This window comes from Somniosus microcephalus, chromosome 12 (genome assembly GCF_052327205.1).
Source record: "Somniosus microcephalus isolate GS21.2 chromosome 12, FLI_Smic_1.0, whole genome shotgun sequence".
Classification (NCBI taxonomy): Eukaryota; Metazoa; Chordata; class Chondrichthyes; order Squaliformes; family Somniosidae; genus Somniosus; species Somniosus microcephalus.
In genome coordinates this window covers 169,171,525-169,194,484 of record NC_140998.1, presented here as the reverse complement: position 1 = coordinate 169,194,484, position 22,960 = coordinate 169,171,525, and the positions used below count along the sequence as shown (strand labels likewise).

The following is a 22,960-nucleotide window of genomic DNA, read 5'->3' as shown; positions in this document are numbered from 1 at the left end:
CACACTCGCCACTCCCGTCACCACACACAGCACACTCGCCACTCCCGTCTCCGCACAGCACACTCGCCACTCCCGTCTCTGCACACAGCACACTCGCCACTCCCGTCTCCGCACACAGCACACTCGCCACTCCCGTCTCCGCACACAGCACACTCGTCACTCCCGTCTCCGCACACAGCACACTCGCCACTCCCGTCTCCGCACAGCACACTCGCCACTCCCGTCTCCACACACAGCACACTCGCCACTCCCGTCTCCACACAGCACACTCGCCACTCCCGTCTCCACACACAGCACACTCGCCACTCCCGTCTCCGCACACAGCACACTCGCCACTCCCGTCTCCGCACACTCGCCACTCCCGTCTCCGCACACAGCACACTCGCCACTCCCGTCTCCACACACACAGCACACTCGCCACTCCCGTCTCCACACACACAGCACACTCGCCACTCCCGTCTCCACACACAGCACACTCGCCACTCCCGTCTCCACACAGCACACTCGCCACTCCCGTCTCCACACAGCACACTCCCGTCTCCACAGAACACTCGCCACTCCCGTCACCACACAGCACACTCGCCACCCCACACTCGCCACTCCCGTCACCACACAGCACACTCGCCACTCCCGTCTCCGCACACAGCACACTCGCCACACCCGTCTCCACACAGCACACTCGCCACTCCCGTCTCCACACAGCACACTCGCCACTCCCGTCACCAGACACAGCACTCGCCACTCCACACAGCACACTCGCCACTCCCGTCTCCACACACACAGCACACTCGCCACTCCAGTCTCCACACAGCACACTCGCCATTCCCGTCTCCACACAGCACACTCGCCATTCCCGTCTCCACACAGCACACTCGCCACTCCAGTCTCCACACAGAACACTCGCCACTCCCGTCACCACACACAGAACACTCGCCACTCCCGTCTCCACACAGCACACTCGCCACTCCCGTCTCCACACACAGCACACTCGCCACACCCGTCTCCACACAGCACACTCGCCACTCCCGTCTCCACACAGCACACTCGCCACTCCCGTCACCAGACACAGCACACTCGCCACTCCACACAGCACACTCGCCACTCCCGTCTCCACACACACAGCACACTCGCCACTCCAGTCTCCACACAGCACACTCGCCATTCCCGTCTCCACACAGCACACTCGCCACTCCAGTCTCCACACAGAACACTCGCCACTCCCGTCACCACACACAGAACACTCGCCACTCCCGTCTCCACACAGCACACTCGCCACTCCCGTCTCCACACAGCATACTCGCCACGCCCGTCTCCACACAGCACACTCGCCACTCCAGTCTCCACACAGAACACTCGCCACTCCCGTCACCACACACAGCACACTCGCCACTCCCGTCTCCACACAGCACACTCGCCACTCCCGTCACCACACACAGCCACTCCCGTCTCCACAGCACACTCGCCACTCCCGTCTCCACACAGCACTCGCCACTCCCGTCTCCACACACAGCGCTCGCCACTCCCGTCACCACACACAGCACACTCTCGTCTCCACACACACAGCACACGCCACTCCCATCTCCACACAGCAGACTCCCGTACACACACACACGCCCTGGACTCCATCACTTTGCCAGCCATACCTTCATGCACAGCACAGTCTTGGTGTGACCTTCCAGCGTCCTGAGCAATAACCCGTTCCTGGCATCGCGAACGGTGATCGTGCAATCATACGATCCGACCAGCAGCAGTCTGCGTGATCCCTCTTGCGCCGTTGCCAAACAGCTGACTGCTCGTGGACCATGACAGTCAAACACATCCAGCTGTTTGTTACCCTGGGAAAAGAGAAACGGCACAAAATATTCAGAACTCCCATGCTCACACCATTGGAAGGCAATGATCACTGCCCGCATTTACCCAATTGTACAATCATAGAACGCTCCAGCACAGAAACAGACCATTCGGCTCATCAACTTTGCCCTGGTGTTTCTCTCCACAGGCCACCTAATTCCACTCTCCTCCCATATCCTTCAATATTCTGTTTCTCAAGCAATTATCTAATTACTGGGAACAGTCAGAAGAGCAGGGTGAGGCACTGGTGGAAGGAGGAGGAGAAATTAAGGAGCGGTGACGAGAGAGAGCGTAGCGGTGGGGGGAGCGGGAGCGGCGGCGGGGGGAGCGGGAGCGGCGGCGGGGGGAGCGGCGGAGGGGGGAGCAGGAGCAGCGGCGCTGTAAAGAGCGCCAGAGGAGGCAGCGGACCTGGGCGAGACCAGAGCGAGAAAAGCTGCAACTCAACAGAGGCAGAATCCAAAAAGAGCGATGTCAGTAGAAAAAGTGACGTTGGAACAAGGGAAGGAGTTGATTGGGGAGTGGCTGGTGAGTGTTTTTTTTTTAAGCTTTAAATTTATTTCTGCTAAGTTAGTACTTAGTCTATTAAATAGAGGCATGGCGGGGCAGCTCAGTCCCGTGGAGTGCACATCCTGTGCCATGTGGGAAGTCCTGGACGCTTCATGTAGCTGGACAGCCACATGTGCAGGAAGTGTCACCAGCTACAGCAGCTCGAGATCAGTGTTTCAGAGCTTGAGCGGCGGCTGGAGTCACTGCTGTGCATCCGCGAGGCTGACAGTTACGTGGATAGCGCATTTCTGGAGGTGGTCACCCCCGCAGCTTAAGAGTATGCAGGCAGAGAGGGAATGGGTGACCGCCAGACAGAAGAGGAGGACCAGGTAGGTAGTGCAGGAGTCCCCGGAGTGCATCTCGCTCTCCAACCAGTATTCTGTTCTGAGTACAGGTGATGGTTCATCTGGGGAGTGCAGCCAGTCATGTCCACGGCACCACGGGTGGCTCAGCTGCACGGTGTGGGGGGGGGGGGGGGGGGGGAAGAAGAGTGGAAGAGCAATAGTGGTAGGGGATTTGATAGTTAGGGGAGCAGACAGGCGTTTCTGCAGCTGCAGACGTAACTCCAGGATGGTATGTTGCCTCCGTGGTGCCAGGGTCAAGGATGTCACTGAGCGGCTGCAGGACACTCTGAGGGGGGATGGTGAACAGCCAGAGGTCATTGTCCATATTGGTACCACCGACATAGGCAGAAAGAGGGATGAGGTCCTGCAGGCAGAGTTTAGGGAGCGAGGAGAGAGATTAAAAAGCAGGACTTCAAAGATAGTAATCTCCTGATTACCCCCAGTACAGGAGTAGGAGGATAGAACAGATGAATGCGTGGCTGGAGAGATGGTGCAGGAGGGAGGGCTTTAGAGTCCTGAGGCATTGGGACAGTTTCTGGGGAAGGTGGGACCTGTACAAGCCGGACGGGTTACACCTCAACAGAGCCGGGACCAATATTCTTGCGGGGAGGTTTGCTAGTGCTGTTGGGGAGGATTTAAACTAGCTTGGCAGGGGGATCGGCACCAGCATATAGGAGTAGAAAAGAGGAATAAGGTGCATAAAAGAGTGAGTGTGTTGGATAGTATTAGAGAAGAGGTTGGACTCATACCTAGCACAAAGGAAGTTGGCTGTGGTTGTTGGAGGTCATTCATCTCAATCACATGACATCACTGCAGGAGTTCCTCAGGGCAGTGTCCTAGGCCCAACCATCTTCAGCTGTTTCATCAATGACCTTCCCTCCATCATAAAGGTCAGAAGCGGGGATGTTCGCTGATGATTGCACACTGTTCAGCACCATTCGAGACTCGTCAGATACTGACGCAGTCCGTGTCCATATGCAGCAAGACCTGGACAACATTCAGACTTGGGCTGACAAGTGGCAAGTAACATTCGCACCACACAAGTGCCAGGCAATGACCATCTCCAACAAGCGAGACTCTAACCATCTCCCCATGACATTCAATGGCATTACCATCACTGAATCCCCCACTATCAACATCCTGGGGGTTACCATTGATCAGAAACTGAACTGAACCAGCCATATAAATACTGTGGCTACAAGAGCAGGCCAGAGGCTGGGAATTCTGCGGCGAGTGTCTCACCTCCTGACTCCCCAAAGCCTTTCCACCATCTACAAGGCACAAGTCAGGAGTGTGATGGAATACTCTCCACTTGCCTGGATGAGTGCAGCTCCAACAACACTCAAGAAGCTCGACACCATTCAGGATAAAGCAGCCCGCTTGATTGGCACTCCATCCACCACCTTCAACATTCACTCCCTCCACCACCGGCGCACTGTGGCTGCAGTGTGTACCATCTACAAGATGCACTGCAGCAACTCGCCAAAGCTCCTTCAACAGCACCTTCCAAACCCGCGACCTCTACCACTTAGAAGGACAAGCCATATGGACTGCAGCGGTTCAAGGCGGCGGCTCACCACCATCTTCTCAAGGGCAATTAGGGATGGGCACTAAATGCAGGCCTAGCCAGCGACGCCCACGTCCCATCAATGAATTAAAAAAAATTTTTTTTTTAATAGTACAAGAGGCGGAAGTAGTGCCATATTAGATAGGAGCAGACTACGAAAAATTCAAAAATGGGTTTAGAATGCACGTACTTAAAACGCACAAAATGTGGTGAATAAGTTGGTGAGCTACAAGCACAATTAGCCATGTGGCAATATGATGTTGTGGCTTAAAAATGGTGAGGACTGGGCACTTAATATTCAAGGGTACAAGGTGTTCAGAAAAGACAGGGAAGGAAAAAAGGGAAGTGGGGTGGCAGTGCTGATTAAGGAAGACACTGTAGTGTTGGAAAGGGAGGGTGTTCTTGAGGGGACAAGGACAGAATCCATTTGGTTAGAGTTGAGGAGCAAAAAGGGAATGATCACGCTACTGGGGGTATTCTATAGGCCTCCAAATAGTGCGAGGGAGGTAGAGGAGCAAATCTGCAGGGAAATCGCAGAGATATGCAAGAGCTATAGAGTGGTGATATTGGGGGACTTTAATTACCCAAATATCGATGCTAGGATAAAGGGAAAGGAGGGGGAGGAATTTCTGAAATGTGTTCAGGAGAATTTCCTTGACCAATATGTTCTTGGCCCAACTAGGAAGGAGACATTACTGGATCTGGTGCTGTGGAATGAGGTGGGCCAGGTCGACCAAGTGTCTGTGGGAGAACACTTGGGTATGAGTGATCATCGTATCATAAGATTTAGATTAGCAACGGAGAGGAGCAAGGAACAATCTCGAGTGGAACTTCTAAACTGAATAGGGCTATCTTCAATGGGATGCGAAAGGATCTAGCCAGGGTAAAATGGAACCAAAGACTGACAGGAAAAACTGTAACGGAACAATGGGTGATCTTTAAGGAGGAGATGTTCCAAGTACAGACTAGGTACATTCCAACAAGAGGGAAGGGTCAGGGAACCAAAGCAAGGACTCCTTGGATAATGAGGGAGATAGAGAAGATGAAACAAAAAAAGAGGGTGTATGATGCATGTCAGGTGAATTCTTCAAGGGAGAACCAGACCAAATGCAATAAGTTGAGAGGGGAAGTGAAGATGAAAATAAGATTGGCAAAGAGAGAATGAGAGCAGAATGGCAGTTACATAAAAGGGAACCCAAAAATCTTCTACCGGCATGTAAGCAGTAAGAGGCAAAGGAGGTGATATATGCTTAGAGGCGCAGGGCAAGGCCAGAATACTCTGAGTACTTTGTATCGGTGTTTACTAAGGAGGTGGATGCTGACAAAATATCGGTAGCAGTGGAAAAGTGAAATGGTAGCAATGGAAGGGGTGAAAATTGATCGACAGAATGGACTAGAAAAGCTGGGTATGCTTAGAGTGGACAATTCGCCTGGTCCACATGGCTTGCATCCCAGGTTGCAAAGGGAATTGGGGGAGGAGATAGCGGAAGGGTTTGCCATTATTTTCCATCTTCCCTAGATGTGGGGGCGGTGCCTGAGGATTGGAAAGTGGCAAATGGGACACCATTGTTCAAGAAAGGGTGCAAGGACAATCCTAGTAACTACAGGCCAGTCAGTTTAACATCAGTGGTGGGTAAAGTTTTAGAAACAATAATCAAGGAAAAAATTAACGGGCACTTGGAGAGGTTTAAGCTAATTAAGGAGAGCCAACACGGATTTGTAAGAGGCAGATCATGTTTGACTAATCTAATTGAATTTATTGATGAAGTAACAGGGAAGAGCGATGAAGGGAATGTAATGGATGTTGTCTACATGGATTTTAGGAAGGCGTTTGACAAAGTACCACATAGAAGGCTGGTTAACAAAATTGAGGCTCATGGAATAGGTGAGTCAGTGGCAGCTTGGATAAGGAATTAGCTTAAGGACAGAAAACAGCGAGTTGCAGTAAATGGCTGTTTTTCAGACTGGAGGATGGTAGACGTGGGGGTTACATAGCAACATAGAAGATAGGAGCAGGAGTAGGCCATTCGGCCCCTCAAGCCTGTGCCGCCATTTAATGAGATCATGGCTGATCATCCAAATTCAGTGCCCTGTCCCTGCTTTCTCCCCATATCCCTTGATTCCCTTAGCCTTAAGAAATATATCCAACTCCTTCTTGAATATATTTAATAAGTTGGCCTCAACTGCCTTATGTGGTAGAGAATTCCACAGGTTCACCACTCTCTGGGTGAAGAAATTCCTCCTCATCTCAGTCCTAAATGGCTTACCCCTTATCCTTAGACTGTGACCCCTGGTTCTGGACTCTCCCGCCATCAGGAACATCCTTCCTGCATCTAGTCTTGTCTAGTCCTGTTAGAATTTTATAACTTTCAATGAGATCCCCTCTCATTCTTCTAAACTCTAGCGAATATAAGCCTAATCGACCCAATCTCTCTTCGTACATCATTCCTGCCATCCCAGGTATCAGTCTGGCGAATCTTCGCTGCACTCCCTCCATGGCAAGAACATCCTTCCTCAGATAAGGCGACCAAAACTGCACACAATACTCAAGGTGTGGTCTCACCAAGGCCCTGTACAACTGCAGAAAGACACCCTTGCTCCTGTACTCGCTATGAAGGCCAACATACCATTTGCCTTCTTAACCGCCTGCTGCACCTGCATGCTTACCCTCAGCAACTGGTGCACAAGGACACCCAGGTCTCGTTGCACTTCCCCTTTTCCCAATCTATTGCCGTTCAGATAATAATCTGTCTTCATGTTTTTGCCACCAAAGTGGATAACCTCGCATTTATCCACATTATACTGCATCTCCCAATGGTCAGTGCTGGGGCCACTGCTTTTTTGATATATATATAAATGACCTGGATATTGGAATTCAAAGTAGAATTTCTAAATTTGCCGATGACACCAAACTTGGGGGTGGGGCAAACAGTGAGGATGATACCAATCGACTGCAACAGGACATAGAAAGGCTAGCAGAATGGGCAGATGGAATTTAATACAGAGAAGTGTGAGGTGATGCATTTTGGCAGAAGGAACAGGGAGAGGCAATATACACTTAATGGCACAGTTTTAAAGAGTATGCAGGGACAGAGGGACCTGGGAATTAATGTGCATAGGTCCCTGAAGGTGGCGGGACATATTGAGAGAGTGGTTAGCAAAGCATATGGGATCTTGGGCTTCATAAATAGAGGTATTGAGTACAAAAGTAGAGAAGTTATGCTGAAACTTTATAAAGCGCTGGTTAGGCCACAACTGGAGTACTGCATCCAGTTCTGGTCACCACACTTTAGGAAGGATGTGAAGGCCCTTCAGAGGGTGCAGAAGAGATTTACCAGAATGGTTCCGGGGATGGGGGATCTTAGCTACAAGGACAGGTTGGAGAAGCTGGATTTATTTTCATTAGAGCAAAGGAGGTTAAGGGGTGATTTGATAGAGGTGTACAAGATTATAACGGGTTTGGAAGGGCTAGACGGGGAAAGGCTGTTCCCACTAGCTGATGGTACAAGGACTAGGGGACGCAGATTTAAGGTTTTGGGCAAGAGATACGGGGAGGATGTGAGGAAAAACTTTTTACGCAGCAAGTAGTGAGGACCTGGAACTTGCTGCCGACGGAAGTGGTGGAAGTGGAGACACTCAATGTTTTCAAGGGGAGACTGGATAGGCACTGGAGGGAAATAAACTTGCAGAGTTACGGGGATAGAGCGGGGCAATGGGACTGACTGGATTGCTCTAGAGAGCCGACAGACTCGATGGGCCGAATGGCCTCCTTTTGTGCCGTTATGACTATGGCCTAGAAATTCACTATAGCCCTGTTTGGGGCGCCAGCCTCGCCAGGGCGCTAAATGTAGCGCCCCGGCCGCCCGCTGGAAATTCAGTTGGAGCGCCCCAGAGGGAAGCGCGGCGCTACTGGAGGCACCCCGCATCCCTCTTGGGGCGCTGCAACTGAATATCGCTGCGCAGGCGCTGCGGTACGGCAGGCCTTCCTCCCCTTCTTAAAGGGGAGGGGCCTTGTTCAGCACGATCTGGGGCCTAGCTGGGCCCCCGAGGATCGCGAGTGCTGGCAAAATAGCCCGGCACCGAGGAGAAGTGCCGGGCTCTTGGAACGCAGTCGGCACTCCGCAGGTGGGGGTGGGGGGCTCAGGAGGCCAGGGACGGCAGCGCGGAGAGGTGCTGGCAGGCGGCCAGCAACAAAAATGGCTGCCTCGCACCTCTCCTTTAATTAGCGCCTCTACCGCCGCAGGTAGGCCCCCCTGAACCGGTCGCACATAGCGTCCAGCGTTAAAGCAGGGGACGCATCTAAATATAGTGATCGGGGTGTCAGCGGGGCGCTGCACACACCGATGACGTCATCGGTAGCGGTGCAGCGCTAACGGCTAGCGCCGCCATTAGCGTCCCACTGAATTTAGCGGGAGGCGTGGCCAGTAGCTTCCGACCCACTTAGCGCCCTCTTAAGGCGCTAACGGGTGGCACAGCCCACTGAATTTCTAGGCCTATGACTTTAAAATAAACAGTGTTGAAGATTGGGTGAGAAGACAAACAAAGTTAGGTTAGTGGAGGTGGGAACTTAAACAGAAGTTAAGCAAGGTCATTGAAGGTGACAATGCAAATAAGTAAGGCCATGAAAAAGGCAACCAGAGGTATAGAATACAGGAACAAGGCGGCAGCATAGTTTGTACAAGACCTCACTTAGCCCACAGTAGGGTGTGCAGTTTTGGGCTCCCATTGTAGGACATTTCTAATTCTGCTCTGCTCTCTGTTTAAGACCGCTAACTGTTTTGCCTAAATCCTCATCATGTTTACATAATTCAGGCTTCTCTATGTGACCGTCCCCCACCGCCTCCAGGCCCAAGCACACTACATCTATGTTCCTTTGGCTGCTATCCTCTCTTTCCCCTCTCCCTGATCCCGGTTCCCATCCATCACTATACCTCAGCCTACCTTCTCTCCTATCACTGCATGTCCTGTCTCTGAGAGACTATCATGGATAATAAAGAAATGGCAGACTTATTAAATTAATACTTTATTTCCATTTTCACAGTAGAGGAAGAGGACAAAATGCCAGTGCCACAAGGGAACCTAACGAAGTCAAGGGGAGGAACTTAGTAGATTTAATACAAGTAAAAAAACAGCAATGAAGAAAATAATGGGACTTAAGATAGACAAATCTCCAAGACCTGATGGTTTCCACTCTATGGTATTAAGTGTGAGGGAATTGCTGATGCATTAGTTGGAATTTTCCAAAGCTCTTCAGATTCTGGAATTTTGGCTTTTGGATTGGAAAATTACAAGAGTCACCCCATTATTTGAGAGAGTGAGAGAAACAAGGTAACTACAGACCTGTCAGTTTAACATTAATTGTGGGGAAGTTACTGGAATCTATTATCACAGACTGAGTGACTGAGCACTTGGACAGGTATTAGTTGATCAAAGAGAGTCAGCATGGATTTGTAAAGGGAATTTTTTGAGGAGGTTGCTCACATGGTGGATTGCGCCTGTGGATATAGTCTGTATGGTCTTCTGGAAGGCATTTGATAAGGTTCCACATAAGAGATCATTAGCAAAATATAAAAGCGCACAGAATTGCAGGTGACCTGACCATCCAAATTCCCTTCCTAACATGGTAAACGGTTCCCTCTCACCTTACGAAATGCTGCTATCACCACTCATATAAAGACCCACCCCTGACTCTGCTGCGATCACCAATAATTACCAGATCCCGAATTTCCCTTTCCTTTCTAAGTTCCTTGTGTGTTGCTGCCTCCTGGTTCTTTGCCCACCACTCCTGGAACTCTGTTCAAAGCCCTCTGCTTCTGCCCTTTTCACAGCACCAAAACGGCCCTAACCAAAGTCACAAACAACACCCACTGTGACTGTGACCAGGGTGCATTATCCTTCCTCGTCCTCCTTAACCTCTTGGCAGCCTTTGACACGGCTGACCACACCATCCTCTCCCAACGTTTCTGCTCTTCTGTGCAGCTGGGTGGGACTGCCCTCACTATCCAGTTGTAGCCAGAGAATCTCCAGCAATGGCTACTATTCGCACCCCCGCACCGTTACCTCTGGAGTGCCCAAGGATCGATCCTTGACCCCCCTCCCATTTCTCATCTACATCCTGGACAGCATCTGCAAATAAGGGGTCAGTTTCCAAATATATGTTGATGACACCCAACTCTACCACCCCACCAACTGTCTCGACCCATTTACTAATTCTCTGTTATCACACTGCTTGACTGACATCCAGTCTTGGATGAGCTGCGAATTTCCCAATTTAACCATGAGGAAGACTGAAGCCATCGACTATGGCCCCCACTACAAATTTCGTACCCTCGCCAACGGCTCCATGCCCCTCCCTGGCCACTGTCTCAGACAGTTCGCAACCTCAGTCCTAATTGACGAGTTGAGCTTCTGACCCCATATCATCTTCATCACCAAGTTTGCCTACTTCCATCTCCGTAATGTTACCCGTCTCCGACCCTGCCTCAGTTCATCTGCTGCCGAAATGCTCATCCATGCCGTTGTTATCTCCAGGCTTAATTATTCCAAATGCTCTCCTGGCTGGCCTCCCATCCTCCATAAACTTCTGCTCATTAAAAATACTGATGACTATATTCTATTCCACATCACCCCTGCCCTAAATGACTCCTGCTCCCCTAAACCTCAAATTAAAAATGATCGTCTTTGTGTTTCAATCCCTTCATGGCTGTGCCCTTGCTATTTCCATAACCTCCTCCAGCACTCAACATTACCCCGATTCTGGTATCTTAAACATCCCCCCCTCCGCCCCCCCCCCCCCAACTCCCTTCGCCCCACCATTGAGGGCCATGCTTCAGCCATCTCAGCCCTACGCTATCGAATTCCACCCCCCCCTCCCCTCGACCTCCCTCTCCTCCTTTAAGTCCCTCTTTGACCCAGCTTTTGGTCACCTGTCCCACTCCCTCCTGTGTGAGGCCCCTTGGGGAAGAGCGATCATGATAGAATTCTTCATTAAAATGGAGAGTGAAGTAGTTGACTTAGAGACTAGGGTCCTGAATTTAAATAAAGGAAACTACGATGGTATGAGGCAAGAGTTGGCTAGGATGGATTGGGGAATGTTACTTAAAGGGTTGTCGGTGGATAGGCAATGGCAAACATTTAAAGATCGCACGGATGAACTACAGAATTTGTTCATCCCTGTTTGGCATAAAAATAAAACAAAAAAGGTGACTCAACCGTGGCTAACAAGGGAAATTAGGGATAGCATAAGATCCAAGGAGAGGACATATAATTTGGCCAGAAAAAGCAGCAAACCTGAGGATTGGGAGCAGTTTAGGATTCAGCAAAGGAGGACAAAGGGATTAATTAAGAGGGGGAAAATAGAGTATGAGAGTAAGCTTGCAGGGAACATAAAAACTGACTGTAAAAGCTTCTATAGTTATGTGAAGAGAAAAAGATTGGTGAAGTCAAGCGTAGGTCCCTTGCAGTCAGAATCAGGGGAATTTATAATGGGGAACAAAGAAATGGCTGACCAATTAAATACATACTTTGGTTCTGTCTTCACAAAGGAGGACACAAATAACCACCCAGAGATGTCGGGGAACATAGGGTCTAATGAGTGGTAGGAACTGAAAGAAATCAGTATTTGTGGGGGAATGGTGTTAGGGAAATTGACGGGATTGAAGGCCGATAAATCCCCAGGGCCTGATAATCTACATCCTAGGGCACTTAAGGAAGTGGCCCTAGAGATAGTAGATGCATTGCTGGTCATCTTCCAAAATTCTAGAGACTCTGGAACAGTTCCCATGGATTGGAGGGTAGCTAATGTAACCCCACTATTTAAAAAAGGTGGTAGAGAGAAAACGGGAAATTATAGACCGGTAAGCCTGACATCGGTAGTGGGGAAAATGCTAGAATCCATTATAAAAGATGTAATAGCAGAGCACTTGGAAAACAGTGACAGGATCGGACAAAGTCAACATGGATTTACAAAAGGTAAATCAGCTTGACTAATCTACTGGAATTATTTGAGGATGTAACTGGTAGAATAGATAAAGGGAGAACCAGTGGATGTGGTGACTTTCAGAAGGCTTTCGATAAGGTCCCGCATAAGAGCTTAGCGTGCAAAGTTAAAGCACATGGGATTGGGGGTAAGGTACTGTCTTGGATAGAGAACTGGTTGGCAGACAGGAAGCAAAGAGTTGGAATAAATGGGTCTTTTTCCAAGTGGCAGGCAGTGACTGGTGGGGTACTGCAGGGATCGGTGCTAAGACCCCAGCTATTCACAATATATATATATAATATAAATATATATATATATATATATCAATGATCTAGATGAGGGAACTAGATGGAATATCTCCAAGTTTGCAGACGACGAATTCTAACAGGACTAGACAGACTAGATGCAGGAAGGATGTTCCCGATGGCGGGGGAGTCCAGAACCAGGGGTCACAGTCTAAGGCTAAGGGGTAGGCCATTTAGGACCGAGATGAGGAGGAATTTCTTCACCCAGAGAGTGGTGAACCTGTGGAATTCTCTACCACACAGGGCCGTTGAGGCCAATTCATTAAATATTTTCAAGAAGGAGTTGGATATATTTCTTGAGGCTAAAGGGATCAAGGGACATGGGGAGAAAGCAGGGACAGGGTACTGAATTTGGATGATCAGCCATGATCTCATTAAATGGCGGAGCGGACTCGAGGGGCCGAATGGCCTACTCCTGCTCCTATCTTCTATGTTTCTCTGCAATATCCGACAGCCCCAACACTCCGTCTCTGACACCTCCCTCCCAGGAGATGACACAGCTTTTGGGTGGGGTGGGGTGGGGAGTGTTTATATTGGGATACACAAGGTATCATGACTATATGGTACTGGCTGGATGGACCAGAGGGTCTTTTTCTGACAATCATTGTTTGTAAAACCAATGCCTTTGAACAAGCCATTGTTCACCCTGTCCAATCTCTCAGTTCCTGGCTTGCACCTTGTCTTCACATTTATTTTATTTTAAAGGTGCTATATAAATGCGAGCTGCATTGCAAGTTTAACCCCTCGTTCATGCACTTCTTTATTTCCTTTTGTTTCCATGAAGCCCACCCCACTTTTACCGTTTCCCTCTGCCTCAACAACAGCTCGCATTTATATAGCACCTTTAACATAGTAAAACGTCCCAAGGCGTTTCACAGAGGCGTAATCAGAAAAATATTGACACCAGCCAAAGAAGGAGATCTTATGGCAAGTGACCAAACGCTTGGTCAAAGAGGTAGGTTCTAAGTAGCGTCTTAAAGGAAAAAAGAGGTAGAGAGGCCGAGAGGTTTAAGGAAGGGAATTCCAGAGCTCAGGGCCATGGCAGCAAAGGAAATCGGGGATGCTAAAGAGGCCAGATTTGGAGGGGTAGAGATGTTGGGAGGGTTGGAGGAGATTAGAGATGGGGAGGGGCGAGGCCATGGAGGGATTTGAAAACAAGGATGAGAATTTTATATCAAGGTGCTGCTGGACCGGGAGCCAATGCAGGCCAGCGAGCACAGGGGAAATGGGGGAACGGGACTTGGTGCGAGTTAAGATACAGGCTGAGTTTTGGATGAGCTCAAGTTTACGGAGGATGAAAGGTGGGAGACCAGCCAGGAGAGCACTGGAATAGCCGAAACTCTCAGAACTCCTCCAAATGTCCTAGCAATGCCAGGCTTGTGTGCTGAGAGAGTTGGTGAGGGTAGCGCAAGGTGAGTGGATTTAAGGGGCCAGCTGACCACATCCTTCAACGTCAGGCTGATGGGAGAGGGGATGATGACTTCAAAACAGATTCTTGATTAGGAGGAACATGCCTGTGAATGGAATTGGGCAATGAGCAGTGACTGATTACTTACCCCAGTACAGCAGGGAGGAGCAGGCCAACGCAGGAGTTGATGCAACCAGGGATCGGCTCAGAGAACATTAATAATTGTCCCTTTAAAAATCTTCAACTTGTGACCCAAGAGGGAGAAGATACTGGTGAGTGCACCCAAGCACTTACCTTAATGCTGAAGGTAAACACAGCGCCACTGGCCAGTCCGATGTACAGGACACGCCATCGACTGTGCAAACTCAGCACCCGGTCCGACAACGTGAACTGGTCCAGGCACACTTTACTCTGTTCAGAAAGAAAGCAAAGAATTCACACGAGGATCTGACCACAGCAAGATCCGGCAGTTACAGCAGGGCCAGGCTCCGCACGAGCCATCCATTAAAGATCGGGCAACATTAGGCAAAGGGCCTCCTCCACCCCCCGAGCAAGTGCAATCTGACATAACCTGTGCCCCATTATGCCTGAAAGGTGTACAACTAAGCAGTCATGCCTGGAACTCACCGATTCCATCATGGCTCCCTTCTTCCTCAGGTGAGAGACTGGGCAGGCGGTGCTGGTATTACCTTTAATCACAGGGTGGGGGCACCCTGATCCTGACCTCCCCACACAGCCACTCTCGGTAGCAGGAAGGTGCCTGGTTTCCCTTGGCTCAATGCAGGGTACTGAAGCCAATCCCACCACTGCCTGGTAGGGAGTGGAGCAGGCACACCCTCCTGGCCTGTGCGGCTCAGTTCCATTCAGCCTCTTGCAGCGCAGTTCACCAGGCTAGACGGCTGTATTGCTCCGCCCCACAATGCTCAGGTGCAGAACGGCTGGAGGCTGCAGGTTCTGCCTCAGCGCGGAGCGCATAATGGTTTGCCATCAATCTGAATTCTTTACACATCCAGTTCTAAATCAGCCCTGTGGTTGCGTAGACTACCCTTGTATTACCTTGAGTATATCAGATTAAGGGGTGATCTAATTCAGGTATTTATGATGATTAAAGGATTCGATGGGGTAGTTAGAGAGAGCCTATTTCCTCTGGTGGGGGAGTCCAGAACAAGAGGTCATAACCTGAAAATTAGAGTGAGGCCATTCAGGGGTGATGTCAGGAAGCACTTCCTCGCTCAAAGGGTAGTGGAAAGCTGGAACTCTCCCCCCCAAAAAGCTGTTGAGGCTGGGGGTCAATTGAAAATGTCAAAACTGAGATTGATAGATTTTTTTTCCGACATTAAGGGATATGGAACTACAGCGGGAAAATGGGAGTTGAGGTACAGATTAGACATGATCTAATTGAATGGGGAACAGGTTCAAGGGGCTGAATGGCCTCCTCCTCCTGCTCCTGTGTAACAGGTTCAAGGGGCTGAATGGCCTCCTCCTCCTGCGTAACAGGTTCAAGGGGCTGAATGGCCTCCTCCTCCTGCTCCTATGTAACAGGTTCAAGGGACTGAATGGCCTCCTGCTCCTGTGTAACAGGTTCAAGGGGCTGAACGGCCTCCTCCTCCTGCTCCTATGTAACAGGTTCAAGGGGCTGAGCGGCCTCCTCCTCCTGCTCCTATGTAACAGGTTCAAGGGGCTGAATGGCCTCCTCCTCCTGTTCCTATGTAACAGGTTCAAGGGGCTGAACGGCCTCCTCCTCTTCCTATGTTCCCAGTTGGAGCTCTGTTGGCGTTAAGGAGACAGGGCCGATGGATCCATAAGGTGCGGTTCGGACCCACCTTCACGTCGTAGCATCGCACGGTGTGGTCGCTGGATCCTGTGTACATACACGCAGTCTTCCCTTGTAGGTGAACGATCAGCAAGCAGTTCACCTTTGTACTGTGACCCTCGAAGACACCCATACACTTCCGACTCTGAAACAGTGCAAACACAAAACCTGGCATCAACGCTGCTTTTAACGTGGTTAGGAAGTGAAGCAACCAAGGGCTTCACTAGGAAACGGCAGGATGAATGCAGCTGTCATTTCCTACATAATGGTCAATCGTAAAGTGCCTGACCTTAAATACACACAGCAGTGACTGGCTGGTGCTGCATCATTGGTGGGTCCCAAATCACTGGATCAGCTCCCAGGCTGACCTGGAGAGCCAGCTCCCACTGCAGTAAACACTGGAGCAGAGAGAGTTTACAGCACAGCAGAAGGCCATTCGGCCCATGCCAGCTCTCTGTTAGAGCAATCCCACTGCCCCATGCTCCTCCTTTAGTCCTCTATCATTCTCTGCCTCAAATATTTATCCAATTTTCCCTTAAAAGATGCAATGGTCTCTGCTTCAAACATACCCTGTTGCAAAAGCATTGCAAACTCCAACCCTCTATGTAAAGAAATCTCTCCTAACCCCTCTCCTCACTCTGTGATAACTTTAAATAGATGACCCCCTCGTCACTGACTCCATAACCAGAGGAAACAGTCTTTCCCTATTCACTACCAAAACTGTTCATAATTTTAACATTCATGAAATCTCCCCTTAGCTTTCTCTGCTCCAGTGGAATCGGTCCCAGTCTCTCCTTATAACGATAGTCTCCCATCCCTGGCATCATTCTGGTGAATCTACACTAGCTTTAATGTCCTTTCTGCAATGGGGCGCCCAGAACTGCACACAGCACTCCAACTGTGGCTTAACCACTGCTTCATCTAAATTTATCGTCAGTTCTTTGCTTGATGCCCCATTTATAAAACCCAAATTGCTGTTGGCCTTTTTATAGGGCGGGAAAGTGGAGTTGATATAGAAGTTCAACTGTTGTGTCTCAAGGGGTTTTATACACTTACCTACATAACAATTAAGAAGGACTCCGGGGTGGAGAGTTTAGTTAATGGCCATTTTATTTACAATGTGCTTCTTCACTCAATGCACTACATTTCCCATAGTGCATTGCAAATCACCACTACGGTATCCCATGTGGGACAATTCTAATACACATTCAAAATACACAACATATTTCCTCCCCCTTAAAATAGAATGTCCACAAAACAGAATAACTGAAAATGACTATAACTTTGGAAGAGAGTGTAGACTGCCTCTACACTCTGCTAACCCTGGGGATTATTCTGCCCCATGCACACTGGTTAGCACTAACTGCAACTAAGGCGCTCTGGAGGCTGCCTTTCTCTTTGGGGGTAACGCCTAGTCTCAGGAGCAGGCTCTGGCTGGCTCTCCCGTGACCCTGCAGGCGTGGCTCCCTCCCTCGATGGCACAAGAGTGGATGGTGCCACCGTCTCAGGGTCGGACGACCAGTCCCTGCTGGAGCCCCCAGCAGGTCCTTGATCCTCTGTTTCTTGGGTTACCTGTGGCGACTGTCTTGGCAGTAACTGGTCTACATGCCGTCTCAATGTTCGGTCATCTCCGGTGCGACTCGGTATGAAACGGGGCCCGTCTTTTGAATGACCGTAGCCGGGACCCACCGCTCCGGGGTGGTGTAGTTACGCGTGAGGACTTTGACCCCCACCACAAAGTGTCGTTCTTTGGACCTCGGAGCTCGTCTGCTGACTTGATCCTGCTGATCGGCGTGCACCACTGCTTCTGTGGACGTTGGCCTCAGCAGGTCAAGGCGTGTCCGTAGCTGCCTTCCCATGAGTAGGTAAGCAGGAGATGTTCCAGTCGTAGCATGAGGCGTGTTTCGGTATTTCAGCAAGAAAGCATTCAGGCGCTGCTTTAGAGGAGCATCACTTCTTGCCGCTTTCAACGCGCGTTTCAGCATTCTGACAAATCTCTCCGCCAATCCATTCGTGGATGGATGATAAGGCGCGGAGAACGTGTGCTGGATTCCATTGCTCGAGGAACTCCTCCATCTCCTGGGATGTGAACTGTGTTCCATTGTCGGTTACGATCTGCTCCGGCAGACCATATCGCCCGAACATCTCTCTCAGAGTCTCGATTGTTTTCTCCGTAGTGGTAGTGGACATTACTGCAACCTCCGGCCATTTGGAATGGGAGTCCACCGCGACCAGGAACATCGCTCCTTCCACTGGTCCCGCGAAGTCCAGATGGATCCGTTGCCACGGTGTCGCTGGCCATTCCCATGGATGCAGTGGCGCTGCTCTTGGCATATCCCTGGTTGTCTCGCATGATGGGCATGATTTCGCTTCAACTTCAATTTCATGATCCAGACCGGGCCACCAGAAGCAGCTTCGTGCCAGCTCCTTCATCCGGACAATACCACAATGTCCTGAGTGCAGCTCGTTGAGGACATGTTTCCGCAGCTTTGGTGGTATGATCACTCGAATGCCCCAAAGGAGGCATCCTGACGTGACAGACAACTCCTTCCCTCTTGACAGGTAAGGTAGGAGCTCAGGTGGTGCGTCTGACACCCGTGATCCGTCTCCTCGCATCACCTGATCCAGCACCTTGGATAGCGTAGGGTCCACTCTGGTCTCTTTCTTGACCTGTCGGGCCGGGACAGGGGCATTGCTCACCATGTCAAAGTAGAAAATCTTCTGCTCACAGCCTTCAGAGGGCACAGGCAGCGGAAGTCTTGACAATCCGTCCGCATTGCCATGTGCTGCTGACCTCCGGTATTTGATGTTGTAATTGTGAGCGCTTAACATCAGCGCCCAGCGCTGCATCCTGCACGCTGCCAGGGAGGGTATTCCTGTGTGTGGACCAAAGATCGATGTCAGAGGACGATGATCCGTCAGCAAGGTGAATTTCCTTCCGAACAAGTAGTGATGGAACTTATTGATTCCAAAGATGATGCCCAAAGCCTCTTTTTCCATCTGCGGGTATTTCACCTCCGCCTTGCTCAGGGACGTTGACGCGAATGCAATCGGCTTCTCTTCGCCCGAGGGAAAGATGTGGGACACGACCGCGCCGACGCGTCACAGGCCAGCTGAATCTGCAACGGCGGGTCAAAGTGCGTCAACACTCTGGGGTCAGTCAAAGCTGCTTTGGCTTTCTTGAATGCAGCTTCGCACTCCTTCGTCCACACCCAGGCCTTGCCCTGACACAGCAACTCATGTAATGGCTTCAACAGTGATGCCAGCTGTGGAATAAACTTTCCGTAATAGTTCAGGAGACCTAAGAATGACCGCAGCTGGCCGACATTTGTAGGTTTTTCTTTTTAGAACGCCAGTTGGATGTGTTTCCTTGTTTGTTTTTGTGTGTCCCTGTGTAGGATTGTTTGCTTTGCCCTTTACACACACGTTCAATGTGTCCTTTCTTCTCACATTTCCGACAGGTCAGGTCTTTACACCAGCAGTCAGATGGCTGATGACCTGACCTTCCACATCTGTAACACTCTCTGGTGCCCCTTGCATGCTTATCCGGTGTAGCTGCTACCCTGTGCACTCTTGTTGCAGCCCCCAACAGCTGTGCATCTTTAGCTGCTAACTCCATAGACACAGCGAGCTCCACTGCTGATTTAAGCGTCAGTTTGTCAGTCGTGAGCAAGCGCTTCTGTGTTGCTTCGCATCTTAATCCACACACAAACCTATCATGGACAGTGTCATTTAGAGTTTCACCAAAGTCACAATGCTCAGTTAGCTTCTTTAGCACTGCAACATATTCGGCTATGGACTCACCCTCCCCTTGGTTTCGTTTGTGAAACCTGAACCTCTCGGCAATCAGCAGCAGCTTGGGTGCGAAATGTGTTTCCAAAACTTCCACAATCTGATCATATGTCTTAGCGCCTGGCTTATCCGGGTGCATCAAACTCCGTAACAAGCCAAATGTTTTTGCTCCGATCACACTGAGGAACATCGCCACTTTCACGTCATCTTTAATGCCATTTGCAGTCATGAAAAATCTGAAACGCTCTGTATAAGCACTCCATTGCTCCGCCGTTTCATCAAATGGTCCAAACGCTCCGGTTAGCATAGCCATTTTGTTTTTTTCTTTACAGTCCTTTTCCTCCACTTCGTTTCACTGTATCGTTACTCTCCCCCTTCTTATTTGTGTCACACACGAACCACCACCTTTACGAGGCGATTGCATCAGCACTAAACTGCGGGCGTGCCATTAAGAAAAGACAGGAACTTCTTACTTTAAACATCGCCGATTCCAGTGCAAAGTGATGCGCAAGTCCGTCGTCCTCGTCACCAGTTTTGTTGTGTCTCAAGGGGTTTTACACCCTTACCTACATAACAATTAAGGAGGACTCCAGGGTGGAGAGTTTAGTTAACGGCCATTTTATTTACAATGTGCTTCTTCACTCAATGCACTACATTTCCCATAGTGCATTGCAAATCACCACTACGGTATCCCATGTGGGACAATTCTAATACACATTCAAAATACACAACATCAACCATGATCTTATTGAATGGCGGAGCAGGCTCGAGGGGCCATATGGTCGACTCCTGCTCCTATTTCTTATGCTTTATCTACCTACACTCACACATTTAGGAAATTATGTATCTGAGCCCCCGAGGTCATCCACACCCTTCAGTGTCTTTCCATTGAGTGTATACTCCAATTCCTTGCTTATTCTCCTAAAATTTATTACCTCACTTCTCCACATGAAATTATATCTGCCCATTCCACTAATCGGTCTTCCTGAAGCCTTTTACAGGCCTCATCGCTATTTGGCAAACCCCATACTTCCGTGTTGTCTGCAAATTTTGAAATTATGCTCCCTATACAGTCCAAATCATCCATATATGAAAAACAAAAGTGGACCCAACACCGATCCCTAGGGTACCAGTCCAAGCGACACCAATTTACCCCAATCCTTTGTTTCAGGCATGCTGCTACATTTCCTCTTGAACCACACATTTATTTTTCAAACAAGCCTCTCATGGGGCACTTTATCTAATGCCTTCTGAAATTCATATACACCACATATATTGCCTGACTTAATCAAATTCTTTGAGGAAACTACAGAATGAGGAATGTGTAGTGGAGTTGGTAGATTTGGGCTTTCAAAAGGCCTCTGGTTAAATAAGACGAGAGACTTGTGAAGATCAAAGTATTAAAAGTTAAGTCGTGGTACGGATAATGGGATGGCTAAAAGACAGACACAGGGATGAGGGAATGTCTTAGATTGACTAGATAGAGCCAGTGGGGTGCTCAGGGGCCTCTAGTTTCCATTACACCTAAATAGTTTGGGCATGTGCACAGAGGGAATAATATTAAAACAGAAATAAGACACGTAATGAGGGCGTGGCAAGTGGAGAGGAAAAATGCCAGAGGATATAGATGGGTTCGGAGAATGGACAGACCGGGTGGCAAGGGTAGAGAAACGTGAAGCACATTGAAAAAAAAAAGGAAAACATAAATGGTAAGATTCTTAAAGGCGCACAGATCCTTAACAACAGGGAAACGCCATGAAAAAGGCAAAGGAGTTTCCATATAGGAACAAAGAACACAAAAGAAAGGAGGTGAAGAAGAATGCGTGCAAGACATTGGGTAGGCCACAGTTGGAGGATGGTTTGAAGTATTGGGTTAGCTCATTATAGGAAGGGTATTGGAGCCACGTATGGGGGCAGTGAGGTTCAACAGTCTAGTTGCATCCTCAAACAATTAGTCAGGCCCAACCTATTGCTTCCAAACCACTTCTTCACAGCCAAAATCAATCATTAGCAGCTATCATGGAAAACGCACATAACCGCGGAATGCGATTCCCAAAACAATGGCAGCCAGAAGCCCATTTAATAAAAATGGAAGACAACTTATTTGGTCAATCTCCACACTTCAGACAAACACAGACAGCCCTACTGGAATCTCTCTGGACTGCTCTTACCGTCAGATTATAGACGCGTACAGTTTTATCGGCAGAGCAGGTGTAGAGGTTGCCATTGTATATCTGCATGGCATTCACAGCCGCCTGGTGACCCTCGAAGGCTCCCTCGGTGGGATCCTCCTCCTCCCCGCCGTCAGAGGACACTTCTAAGAAAAGACACATCAGCGGTAACACACATTTGTTTCTCAAATCATCACGACTGAACTCTCAAGCCGCCCATTTTAGAATCCACCCATGGATTGGCGCGGAGGTGAGTACCTTCCAACCTGAAAATCTGTACCCCCCTCCTGACCTGGGCATTTAGAAAGATCAAAAACTACTGAAGGGGCCAGTGGCTATTTCCAGCAGGAGTACTGAATGCCCTAGAGGTGCATGGAGGAATCAGAAAGGAACAGGCTGGGTTTCAGTCATGTTAGCAATGTATAAGGCTGGTTTACTGGTTCCTACCTTTTGCGGGGTGTTGTAAGAAGCAGCGGAAGCCTACGCGACAGACTGGAGACCTATATCATTTCATTTCAAAAAGGGCTCTATACTTAACATGTGAAAGAGAAATTTATAGCTTGCCAGCACGTTCCTAATTTTTTTTTGGGTATGCGTGAACTTTAACATTGCAAAAGCCAGTCCCAGGCTACGCGGTCGCACGGATTATAGGGAACGTTACTTGCCAGTATTGTAGCGCCTTTAACGTGGCTGACACTGGGAGAATTTTTATTGTCCTTGGATCTTTACACATGGGGAAAGCGAGAGTGCAGGACAAAGCCGGCTGATTATTACCAGACACACACGTCTGCTTGAACAAGTGCCAACGTCACCCAATCACCACACCATCAATCGCTATATGCCTGTCCGTTGGGTAGAGTCTGACCCGTGTGCTAGAGCGAGAGAGAGAGTCTGACCCGTGGGGTAGAGCGAGAGAGAGAAAGAGAGAGAGAGAGAGAGAGAGAGAGAGAGAGAGAGAGAGCCTGACCCGTGGGTTAGAGCGAGAGCGAGAGAGAGCGAGCCTGCCCCGTGGGTTAGAGCGAGAGCGAGAGCGAGAGAGAGTCTGACCCGTGGGTTAGAGCGAGAGAGAGAGAGAGTCTGACCCGTGGGTTAGAGCGAGAGAGAGTCTGACCTGTGGGTTAGAGAGAGAGAGAGAGAGAGAGAGAGAGAAAAAATTCATCACAGCACTAAAGTCACCTGATCTCA

General features: G+C 49.6%; 1 protein-coding gene across 1 annotated transcript in view; it reads right to left on the bottom strand.

The window, feature by feature from the left end:
* The window catches only part of znf106a (zinc finger protein 106a), a 91,920-nt gene that overhangs the window by 18,980 nt on the left and 49,980 nt on the right, over positions 1 to 22,960 (bottom strand). The window contains exons 12-15 of the mRNA XM_086003825.1: positions 21,776 to 21,921; positions 15,823 to 15,957; positions 14,294 to 14,410; positions 1,644 to 1,835 (exon numbers count right to left, since the gene is read on the bottom strand). Of these exons, the coding sequence (XP_085859951.1) occupies positions 1,644 to 1,835; positions 14,294 to 14,410; positions 15,823 to 15,957; positions 21,776 to 21,921 (590 nt within the window). The remainder of the gene's footprint in view (positions 1 to 1,643; positions 1,836 to 14,293; positions 14,411 to 15,822; positions 15,958 to 21,775; positions 21,922 to 22,960) is intronic.